The sequence below is a fragment of the Liolophura sinensis genome, chromosome 11, assembly GCF_032854445.1.
Source record: "Liolophura sinensis isolate JHLJ2023 chromosome 11, CUHK_Ljap_v2, whole genome shotgun sequence".
NCBI lineage: Eukaryota > Metazoa > Mollusca > Polyplacophora > Chitonida > Chitonidae > Liolophura > Liolophura sinensis.
This window is the reverse complement of record NC_088305.1, coordinates 10,892,497-10,905,013: the sequence shown is the minus strand read 5'-3', so window position 1 is coordinate 10,905,013 and position 12,517 is coordinate 10,892,497. Positions and strand designations below refer to the sequence as shown.

The 12,517-nt window shown below is 40.6% G+C and overlaps 1 protein-coding gene across 3 annotated transcripts in view; it reads left to right on the top strand.

Moving 5' to 3' along the window:
* Nucleotides 1–11,592, top strand: part of LOC135477397 (ankycorbin-like) — a 39,212-nt gene extending 27,620 nt beyond the window's left edge. For 2 of the 3 annotated variants that reach the window (XM_064757468.1, XM_064757469.1), the window contains exons 5-8: nt 921–2,350; nt 6,383–6,994; nt 8,489–8,851; nt 10,098–11,592. In XM_064757468.1, the coding sequence (XP_064613538.1) occupies nt 921–2,350; nt 6,383–6,994; nt 8,489–8,851; nt 10,098–10,241 (2,549 nt within the window). In that variant the 3' untranslated portion in view covers nt 10,242–11,592. Of the gene's footprint in view, nt 1–920; nt 2,351–6,382; nt 6,995–8,488; nt 8,881–10,093 lie in introns of all 3 variants that reach the window. The other variant, XM_064757470.1, reaches the window with a different exon arrangement.
* Nucleotides 11,593–12,517: the final 925 nt, after the last annotated feature.

Genomic DNA, 12,517 nt, shown 5'->3' with positions numbered 1-12,517 from the left:
CTCACACTAAGGTGTGCATGAAGCGCACCCCCCGTACACACCTCATCTATACCTTATACTGAGGTGTACACGTCATGTCTGTAAGGATTGTGCCGTCTTCAGCATTTTTAGGTTTCATGATTGGTTATTTATTTCATAGGTGTTTTACACCGTGTTGAAGAATATTTCACTCATACCATGGCATTGTATGTATGGTGGAAGGAAACAACAGGCTCTCACGACCATCTACACATTGCTGGCAGGCCTTCCCACATACTGAGAGAGGAAGCCAGCATCAGCTGGACCCGAATTCAAATCCTTGTGTGACCCACAAATCCTTCGACCTTTGCAGTTTTATGATTAACCCTGCTAACTGAATATTTAGACCCCAAACCAATATGGGTCCCTTGCACGCTGAACATTCGCTATCAAGCACTTGATCTGAATAATGTTGTATTTTCAAATCCATATTGTCACCGCTTTGACTGCGGCTTTATGTCGGGATTTGTCGGGTATCTTGTGAAGTTTCCTGATTATTTATTGACTTATTTGATTGGTGTTTTACGCCATACTCAAGAATATTTCACTTATGTGACGGGGGCCAGCATGATGGTGGGAGGAAACCAGCATGAACTGGACTTGAACTCATAGCGACCGCATTAGTGAGGGGCTCCTGAGTCATCACACTGCACTAGCGCGCTAACCAACTGAGCCACAGAGGGCCCACCACCCCCCACACCCTGATAACCTTCATGCATAAGCCTGATCCCTGTTAATTATAAGTGAATAGATCTTGGGTACTGAGTTAAACACCAGTCAAATAAATACGTCAATAAATAGATCAACTTAATTGCATGTTCTAATAATAGGTGAAATTTTCTCAAATATGTCGCAAATTACCATTGATAATAGAAGAAATTAAAAACGATTTTTTTTTACAGGACAACAGGTTTTCAACTCTGATCAAGCTGTCCTAGACCAGATGAAAATTAAGACGCATCCAGGCCAAAGTTTAAGCTTGTCTCAGAATCATAGTCCAGCAACCGATGTCCGTGTGGCGGAGAACAAAGAAAATTTTCAGTTTGAGTGGAATGATTTGGATCTTGACTCAGGCGCACCTGCTGCAGCAGGGCAGCCAGATTCTGGTTGGCCACATAGGAGGAAAGGAAGTCTTCCGCAGGGGATATTACGGACTACGATAGAACCGCAGGAGAGTGAGGAGCCATGCAGTGCTTCTTCCTGGGATGGCGCAAGTCCTGTTGACCCCTCTCCTCTGCGATTTGACGAGTTTTCCAGGCTGAACAACAACAATGGCAAGCAGACCTTGTCGGACATTTTGGCAGAGAAGAAGATTAAACGTCCAGTGTCCATGAGTGGGTATCAAAGCAACATATCACTTTGTTCTGTGCCACTCACGAGAAGTAAGCCCACTGTAGCGGTGTCAGGTTTCCCTAGTAACCAAAGTGCATTTTCAAATTCAGACATTAAGGAAGTTTATCATTCTAAATGGCAATGGCAAGCTCCTGTCTTGTCTGAGTCATCGGTGGAAAGGCCCGGCCAAGTGTCAAATCGGTCATTTGTTTCTTCATCAGCCAATCAAACCTCAGGGAACCAAACTTCACCAGTCTTGCTGAAACGTCTGGAAGACATGAGGCAGTACGCTGAAGATTTGCAGCTGAAGTTAGTCCATTCTTCGGAACAAATAAATAAATTGAATAAAGTCAACGATGAGCATCGCACTATAATGGAATCTTACTCCGCTCAACATGAACTTGACAAAAGGACTCATGAGTCAGTAATGACGGAGAACGAGGCTTTGTCCGCAGAAGTTAAAAGTCTCCGAGATCAGCTCGCAGCTTTTCATGCTAGTCGTGTGAGTGAAGAGGTCAGTACAGTACGAAAACAGCGTAGGGATATGGAGAGGTACAAAAATGAACCCTCAGCATTAAGGTCACGGCAACCAAGGACGAGCCCTCCTGGGGTGCTCATAGGTCCAGCTGAAAACTTTGACGTTTCCATGGATACCAGTTCTGTTGGACCTCCTGTCCCGAAAAGCCTTGAAAGCGGAACTCCTGCCACGACACATGCAGACATTTTGCATGCCCTGAAAGTTTGTATGGGTGACAAAGTACTGAGTGACCATCATTTGCATTTGTTGAACCAGCGATTCAGGAACCTGCTGAAGGCCAAGTGGAAAGCTACCTGTGAACAACGACAACTCCTTGATATGACTAACAGGGAATGGTCGCCAGGAGTGGATTTCACACTGGTGGACAGGACACCACTAAACCAGAAAGCTGAAGGCTACCGAGAAGGATCTTGCTCTCTGATCTTCAGGATAAGTCGCCATGGCAAGGTCTACATTCTGAAGGTACGTACAGTGTACAGTCTAACATTCTGAAGGTACGTACTGTGGAGCTGGACTTGCTGAAGTGTATAGTGTAGTTAACCATGCTGAAGGTACATACAGTGGAGCTAACCATGCTGAAAGTAAATACAATGTAGCTAACCATGCTGAAGGTACGTACAGTGGAGCTACACATGCTGAAGTGTAGCTAACCATCCTGAAGGTATGTACAGTGTAGCTAGACATGCTGAAGGTACATACAGTGTAGCTAGACATGCTGAAGGTACATACAGTGTAGCTATTCATGCTGAAGGTACGTACAGTGGAGCTACACATGCTGAAGTGTAGCTAACCATCTTGAAGGTATGTACAGTGTAGCTAGACATGCTGAAGGTACATACAGTGTAGCTAGACATGCTGAAGGTACATACAGTGTAGCTAACCATGCTGAAGGTACGTACAGTGGAGCTACACATGCTGAAGTGTAGCTAACCATCCTGAAGGTATGTACAGTGTAGCTAGACATGCTGAAGGTACATACAGTGTAGCTAGACGTGCTGAAGGTACATACAGTGTAGCTAGTCATGCTGAAGGTACGTACAGTGTAGCTAGACATGCTGAAGGTACATACAGTGTAGCTAGACACACTGAAGGTACATGCAGTGCAGCTAACCATGCTGAAGGTATGTACAGTGGAGCTAGACACGCTGAAGGTACATACAGTGTAGCGAACCATGCTAAAGGTACGTACAATGTAGCTAGACATACTGAAGGTACATACAGTGTAGCTAACCATGCTGAAGGTACATACAGTGGAGCGAATCATGCCGAAGGCACATACAATGTAGCTAACCATGCTGAAAGTATGTACAGTGGAGCTAGACATGCTGAAGGTACATACAGTGTAGCTAACCATGATGAAGGTATATACAATGTAGCTAGACGTGCTGAAGGTATGTACACTGTAGCTAACCATGCTAAAGGTTCCTACAGTGGAGCTAGACGTGCTGAAGGTACATACAGTGTACCTAACCATGCTGAAGGTATGTACAATGTAGCTAGACATGCTGAAGGTACATACAATGGAGCTAATCATGCCGAAGGCACGTACAGTGTAGCTAACCATGCTGAAGATATGTACAGTGGAGCTAGACATGCTGAAGGTATGTACAGTGTAGCTAGTCATGCTGAAGGTACGTACACTGTAGCTAACAATGCTGAAGGTACGTACAGTGGAGCTAGACGTGCTGAAGGTACATACAGTGTAGCTAACCATGTTGAAGGTTACTACGGTACAATGTAGCTAACATACAGAAGGTACATACCGTCTAGCTGACATACTGAAGGTACGTACAGTCTAACTAACATGCTGAAGGCACATGCAGTCTAACTAACATATTGAAGGTACATATAGCCAACTGTATTTAACATACTGATGGTATGTACAGCCTAGCTAACATACTGAAGGTACTTGCAGCCTAGCTAACACACTGAAGGTACACACAGTCTAGCTAACATACAAAGTAGGTACATTTAACTAACACTGATAGTATGTACAGTTTAGCTTAAATATACTGAAGGTACACACAGTCTAGCTGACATACTCATGGTATGTAAAGTCTAGCTAACATACTGAAGGTACACACAGTTTAGCTTACATACTGAAGGTACACACAGTTTAGCTAACATACTGAAGGTACACACAGTCTAGCTAACATACTGAAGGTACACACAGTCTAGCTAACATACTGAAGGTACAAACAGTTAAGCTAACATACAGAAGGTAGACAAAGTCTAGCTAACATACTGAAGGTACACACAGTCTAGCTAACAATCAGAAGGTACATACAGTCTACTGAGGCTAACACACTGAAGGTAGGCACAGTCTAGCAGACATACTGAAGGTAGACAAAGCCTAGCTAACATGCTCAAGGTACACACAGTCTAGCTAACATACTGAAGGTACACACAGTTTAGTTAACATACTGAAGGTACACACAGTCTAGCTAACATACTCAAGGTAGACAAAGTCTAGCTAACATACTCAAGGTACACACAGTTTAGCTAACATACTCAAGGTACACACAGCCTAGCTAACATACTGAAGGTAGACAAAGTCTAGCTAATACACTGAAGGTAGAAAAAGTCTAGCTAACTTACTGAAGGTACAAACAGTTTAGATAACATACTCAAGGTACACACAGTCTAGCTAACATACTGAAGGTAGACAAAGTCTAGCTAACATACTGAAGGTACACACAGTTTAGCTAACATACTCAAGGTACACACAGTCTAGCTAACATACTCAAGGTAGAAAAAGTCTAGCTAACATACTCAAGGTAGAAAAAGTCTAGCTAACATACTGAAGGTACACACAGTCTAGCTAACATACTAAAGGTACTTATTTTCCTCGTCTTGAATATTCATTGTGATATCACTGTGCTTAAGGTTTTACTTTTACAATATGATTAACATGCATGTCCAGACTCACCTAGATACATATGTATATTGTGATAATCGTGGATTTTAAAGTCTGTGAAAGCCAACTCTAAAAAGGAAGATTTTGGGATGCACTTGAAGGCCATATCATGTCTACATGCATGACTGTAGATCGCCAAAATGTGCCTGCAGTGCCATGCCCAGAAGAGCTACTGGGCAAAGCTATGCACGATGCAATCTGTTGAAATGGCGGCCTAAAGGAGACTTCTATGTATGTGATGTTTAACTATTAAATACCCAAATAACAAGCACTGTTGGCAGAAAATTGTGATATTTTATTTAACGTTAAGTAGAGCTCTTTCATTTAAGGTATAGGTTGTATAAATGTGTTCTTTTCTTTTAAAGTAAAAGAAAACTAAAATATGAAGGAAGGTTCAACATACAGACAACTGCAAACTATGCATAAAAATGCTTTCAATTATTTTTTTAGATTTTTTTAAGAGTGTTGAAAGCCAGTTAAATATTTGAATACTATGGTGGGCTTTATGAGCCATACTGACGGTATCTAGGAACTCTGACGTCACATCACCTTTTTTTCCTGATGTTCACCAAGGAAGGAATTTTTGGGAACAATATTTCAGTAATCTTTTACTCATAGGTGAAAAGAGTTATTCCAACATTCATTGTCATGATTAGAGTGGGAAGAACTTCCTGTGACGACTCTGATAGAATTGTCCATAAAGCCCACCTTAGAATTCAAATGTTTGAGCACCTTTAACTCTTCTCATGAAAATCTCAAAAAATAAATGTAAGTATATTTGTGCATAGTTTTAAGTGGTCTATTTAGTGATACCTATACTTCAATTTTTAGAGCTCTTTTCCTTTAAGGTATAATGTAATTTTAAGAATAAGGACACACATACATGTGGAGTCTTTCATATTGAAGACACATACATCCTGAAGGTACGTATGCATGCATTACTCTAACATGCTGAAGGTACATGTGCACGCATTACTATAACAATCTAAAGGCACATACATGCTGAAGGTATGTGTGCTTGCATTACTCTAACAATCTAAAGAAACGCACATGCTGAAGGAATGTGTGCGTACATTACTCCAGCAATCTGAAGGCACATTCATCCCGAAGGTACATGTGCGTGCATTACTCCAGCAATCTGAAGGCACATACATTCTGAAGGTATGTTTGTGTGCATTACTCCAGCAATCTGAAGGCACATACATCCCGAAGGTACATGTGCGTGCATTACTCCAGCAATCTGAAGGTACATAAATGCTGAAGGTATGAGTGCATGCATTACTTTAACAATCTGAAGGCATATGTGCGTGCAGTATTCCAATATTCTGAAGGCACATATATGTATATGCAGAAGGTATGTTGACATTCATTACATGCACTTCATAAAATAAAGAAAGAACTTGTATTACAACATATGGTGTATATGTTCAAAATACTCAAGATACGTCAGTGCTAAAATACATTGATACAGAAATTAGAAATTCGCGACTGAATGCAGGTCTCCAATTTCTGGTTGGAGAACATCGTTTATTGTTTTTAAAGAATTCTTGACCAATGTTTTTTTTCTCACACCACAGATGATGATCAACCTTATTGACATGGCCTCCAGTGGTCATGGTAACGGACAGAGCATGCCCAAATTTCTCACACACCATTTCGGAGCAGAGTACGACATCCCTCTGCATCTCTCCACGCACGACAACATCGTACAGATCTGTCATTTTTACGAAGGCTCGACGCGTGGCTTTCGACATTTGTTGCCGTTTCTAGTTCCTCCTTCATTGGATGTGCCGCTCGATATGGCAAATAGGACTACGTTCATGGTTATGCCGGAGTATCCGATGACCCTGAAAGAATTCATGTTGGATTTACGGATGAAAAACCCAGAACCTCCGTTTGGTCTGAGTGGAAAATTTCTGCTGTTGTTGTTGTATCAGCTTCTCAGTGCCATAGACCATCTTGTGTGCAATGGTGTGGTGCATCGTGATATCAAGGCTGAAAACATTTTCCTTGACAACAGGCTCCGCCCCATTTTAGGGGATTTCGGATTTGCCCGGCGGTTTCATGGGCAGAATGGTGCAAAATTAATGTTTACGAACGGAGAACAGGTGTATGCTGGGAACTCTAATGCATGGGCACCGGAGTTAGCAAGACTTAACAGAGATGGTCCACAGTCTTTACCAGCATTGGTAAGTTTTGAATGCACACATGTCCAAGAATTTCCTCATTATGATTTGTGTAACAAAATATTTGCCTAAAAGAATTGGGAAACAGTTTCCATATCCCAGCCTTTACCAGCAATTGTATTTATTTTATTTGATTGGTGTTTTACGCCGTACTCAAGAATATATCACTTATACGACGGCGGCTAGCATTGTGGTGGGAGGAAACGGGCAGAGCCCTGGGGAAACCTAAGACCATCTGCAGGTTGCTGACAGACCTTCCCACGTACGGTCGGAGAGGAAGCCAGCATGAGCCGGACTTGAACTCACAGCGACAGCATTGGTGAGACGCTCCTGGGTCATTACTCCGCACTAGTGCGCTAACCAACTTATCCACGGAGGCCCCCACCTCCACCAGCATTTGTACATGCTACATGTAAATGTCCAAGAATTTGTGTCACAAAATGTTGAAAGAATTTAGAATTCATGAAACAGTTTCCAGAAAGGAAAGCGGTTTCAGTATGTTTGTTTGTGTTTGTTTGTTTGTATTGAGATACCACCCTGTCTTTACCTGTAAAGGGAAGTCGTAAAACAAGTGTTTGTTTGACAAATTGTTCATGTTAAATGTTTGGTGATTCACTGGTTTTTAAGAGTTCAAATAAAATAATGAACTCCAATAAAGATCAGGTCATCACAAAGGTGACTTTGTATCATACAAATGTTCATAATTTTAGACTCATACATGTATATTTGTATTTTACCCGATGTCATGTAGTTTTAGAGTGACATAAATTTGATATAATATATTTCACACCTTTAACCTCAGATTTTGTTAAGGTCATCACTCTGAAGAGCTCGAAATATCAAACATTTTGAATCTTGATGTTGAAGGGTTGGAAAATATTTGCTTTATACAGTAAGGGAAGAGTTTTCCAGTTTGTTTACATTTATCTTCGTCCCAACTGAAACTGAAATGTTCAAATATCATCATGCACATGTTACATGTCACCACCAGGTTTCATGAAAACACATTTACACAAAAGCATAGAGATTCTGAACAATCTTTGTTCATGAAACTGTACATGTGTCTATTGAATACCGGAAATGATCCTTCGTGGGCCACAGTATTCAGTTCCTGTGCTTCAGTCATTCTCTGAACTTTGGTGTCAAGAAGCTGTTGGTGGTGTTTTTCTTGCAGCCTTACATGTGACCGCATTGGTGAGAGGCTCCTGGGTCATTACGCTGCTATTGTATGAAACTGTTCCTTTAAATACTTGAAAGAACATCAGCCGGGTGTGGTGGTTAGGGGGATGGGGTGTAAATTGCTGGTATTGATTAATATTTACATGTATATATCAACAGTTAAGGTAACCTAGGTAAATTGTTCAAAAGCTGTATTTCACTGGTTACGTTACAATGTATGTGTGATTATTTTTCAATTATCACAATGTTGTCACTGCTGCTCTGGTTTTACTCTCTAAACTGTCCATCTTGATTAAGATCATTCACGTTGTCCTGCAGGCATCTCTGGAGGATGTGTACCAGAAAGCCGATGCTTATGCCGTCAGCCGGATGTTCTACAGCTTGCTTCGTCCTCTCGAAGACAGTGATGCCTTTCCCTTCTCGTCCATGAGCGTCCCACACTACACAGAAGCTGAGATCCCGCCGCTGCCATCAGCCTTACCTTCGGGGCTTGTTTATGTGCTAAAACAGCTGGTGCTGGACCACCCTGGGGACAGACCGCCTGCCCACAAGGCCATGGTGCTTGTTGGGATGTTGTTGGCAGGCCCAGCTGTATCTGAAGTCAACACGGGCGGAGAGTTCATGGCTTTCTATCAGGCAAAGATGCTGCAGCATATGGCAGGCACCAGTCAACTGAGGCAAGTTTAATACAAGGCGAGCTGGTATAAAATGTACGAATTTATTTATTTATTTATCTCATTGGTGTTTTATGTCGTACTCATGAACACTTATTTCACTTATACGATGGCGACCAGCATTATGGTGGGAGGATACTGGGGAAATGTTTGAAAAGTGTGGTAAAAAGAGGCCATCTACCAGTAGAACTTCAATGCCCTCTGAAAAACAGCTCAATTACATGTGATCTTATGCTCAAAAATGTTTACCATTGTTTTTTAATCACTGTAGACTGACTATTGGTTTTACTGTACGTCTTTAATTGTATTGTATTTCTGCATAAACCAGGATTAAGCATCCCTGAGGCCTGGTCCTTTTGCATTGTTTTAATGTGATTTTGTGTGAAATGTGATGACAACACAGCATTCTGAGTAATTCTAGGCCAGTGATGTCTAATACATGTAAATTGAAATTAACATGACTGCCCATTGTTCTACCTTATTCAGCTTAAGCCCTGGTGCAAGGTGGCATCCAAGCTGCTACTATTTATGCATTTACATGATTTGTTAAAATAAAACCCTGACTGAGGCGATTCACTGACCATTTGCCAGCTATCACACTGTCACCAATGCTCTGGTTTTACTCTCTGTGCTGTATGTCTTAGAAACATAACAGGAACATAACAAGCACACCACTGCCTCACCACAGGCACGCTACAGGCACATCACAGACTCATGACAAACACACACTGACTCACCTTGGGCACACAACAAGCATACCTCAGGCACAGCACAGGCACACTACAGACACCCCATAGTCACACTGCAGACACCCCAAAAGCTCTCCACAGATACACCATAGACACACCACAGTTTCACCAGTGGCTACATTTACTACAGATGCACCACAGGGACACTACCGACTCACCACAGGCATCACCTCAGGCAACTTACCATCTTACTGCAGACGCACCACAGGCACGCTACAGACACCCCACAGGCTCACCACAGACATACGACTGGCTCACCACAGACACACCACTGACTCACCACAAGCATCACCTCAGGTTCACTACAAGCTTACCACAGACATGCCATAGGTTCACCAAATACATGCTAGAGGCACACTACTGGGTAGATACTACGGTGCCCCATAATAAGTAGAAATTCATTTTGTTCTTCTTTTTAGTTTTTCAAAGTGAATCTCTTTGGAGATACTTGGTTTATTTAAAATAACAATAATGTATCAAGTGTCTTGATTCTGTTGCAGGCAGCCTGTGACTGAGGGTCCTATCTCCATGGAGACCAGTGTACAACTGAATGAGAGGGATGTGGAAGTTCACCTGCTAACCCAGGCAACGCCCCAGGAGATGTGGGACAGCTGTAAACTGCTGAGGCAGATCCGCCTCAACAGCTGATACCACAATATGTGTGTGTTTTATTACACCAGCGTATATGTGGTAATGCAAGCGCAATGCGGCCAGTTCTGATTTCCATTTTAGAATTTTCATTCATTTCTGCACCTTCTTAGTTTTTTTTTTTATATTTGAAGTGTTTCTTTAACTCATGATTTGTGACACCTCATAGATGCAGTTCTAGGTGATGGTAAAAACAGTCAGTTGAAATGTCTATTATCTTATCGTTCCAAATCACAGACATATAAAAGTGAAATGTGCTAATGTATGGCAAATGACATAAAATCTCTCCCATAAAAGAGCAATTGTAAAGGCAAGTAAATGTCCTGAAATACTATATAAGGGGTTGAAAGTTACACTTTTTCCAGTAAAATATTGTCCTCTCTTTCACAGAAACCTCAAAATGCCTTTCTCAGATCTACAAAAGACTCACACAATCAAGGCAAAAGATGCAACGTAATTGGTCATGAGTGAAATTTGGGGTTGGTTATGATATGGGGTATAAATTTGTGTTACTACAGATAAACTTTGATAAAATAGATCATTATTATTAGTTATACCATGTTTGAACAGTGTGTCATTATATGATATGTTTTGTTGATGCACACTTGGCTAGACTTATCCAGTGTGACTGGGAAAACGGGAGAGTGAAAAGAACTCATGAAAACGTGCTAATTCTTTTTGTATTGTTTGAATGTAGTAAGGTTGAACATGGGATTTAGGTTGGAATACGGATGCATTTATCAGTTGCTGTATTGACATGTTTAAAGAGAGCAAAATTGCTTTTTATCAGCTCTCTGCGATCTGCCAGGCAGGTTTAATGTGATGCATGTGGATTTGGAATTTGTAGAGCCTAAAACAGTACGAACCCTTCATCTCATCGTTTATGTTCACCTGATGAAGTGATGCTCATCCCGCTATACACAAAATCTATGTCCACGTCTGGATGATGTTGAAAATTCTACTTTGTCAAACATAAACCTGTGTGAGAGGAAATGTGCCTAGGCCTATAAAAACAAAGAAATACCGTATTTCTCCTAAAGTTGAGCATTCATTATTGAACCAGATTGTTATTGAACTGGTAGTGGTAAAAATAATTACTAGTCTCCATCGCTTAAATAACAATTGCAGTTTTATATCTAAACATATCTAAAATGTACCCTAGCAGATATATAGTGATGTTTAATGTGTTTAGTTCTCATGCTTGTTAAAATACTTTATTACTGTAATTAAATCACCTGTAATTTTCTTGGAATTTCTGCCAGTCATTTACCCTGCAGTACAAATGTTTAGCTGACTATGTAATGAAAAATCAGGTAACATTAGGCCAATATGTGCATAAAATTTCATTTACATGTAATTTTTTTTACCATAGTTCAGTGATAAATGATAAATAGTGTAAAATTTGCCCATTGCTGTTAAAGAAACAGATTCTGCCTGAGAGTTCTGTCGATCATAGAAAGATGTTTTGAGCTTTGCTTGGAAGGTGGGATGTTGTCCTACTGGAAAAGTGTATAGTCTCACCACCAAAAGTAATATATTTTGACATTTATTGGAATTTACAAAAGCGAAATTTTGGGTGTTGGGGGGGGGGGGGGCAAAATTGTTGGGCGTTTACTGTGAGTGAGTGAGTGAAAAATTCCATGAAAATACAGGTGATTTTATACCATGTGCATGTTCTTAACTTTCTCTAACTTTAAAATGGTTTCTTGAAAAAAAAAAAGAGAAATGATTCGTAGAAAAATCATTGACTACTGTATTAAGGAAGAAATAAGAGACATATATTTTTTATGTTGTACATGTACGTGCACATGGTGAAATTGTCAGTTCCAGGGATTCATGTATTAATCTGTCCTATTGCAAGGAAATGGAAACAAGTATTATGTAAGCAGATAATAATATGTTGGAAGTATTCAAAATTGTAAAGAAATTGTTCAGATTGTGGATAAATGAATAGTACTGTCAAGTAGGATAAGTTTAATAATGGCTGTCTTTGTAAAGGGTTCTACTTATTATTTCTTGGAGCAAAGGTGAAATAGCGTAACAAGTATTTTGTAGTATGTCGGAGAGAAATTGTGTTGACATCTCGTGTTGAAATGGTACGATTGAAGTTTATGTAGGTTTTACCTGTTATAGGTGCGTCCACCTGTTATAGATACGTCCTTGAACGAGTTTATATACACGTTACTACGTAATTGTGCATGGTCAGATGTTTTGGTTTGAGTTACACATGTTCTAACTCAATGGTGCATAATGGTGCATCACTGGTGGAGTTACAT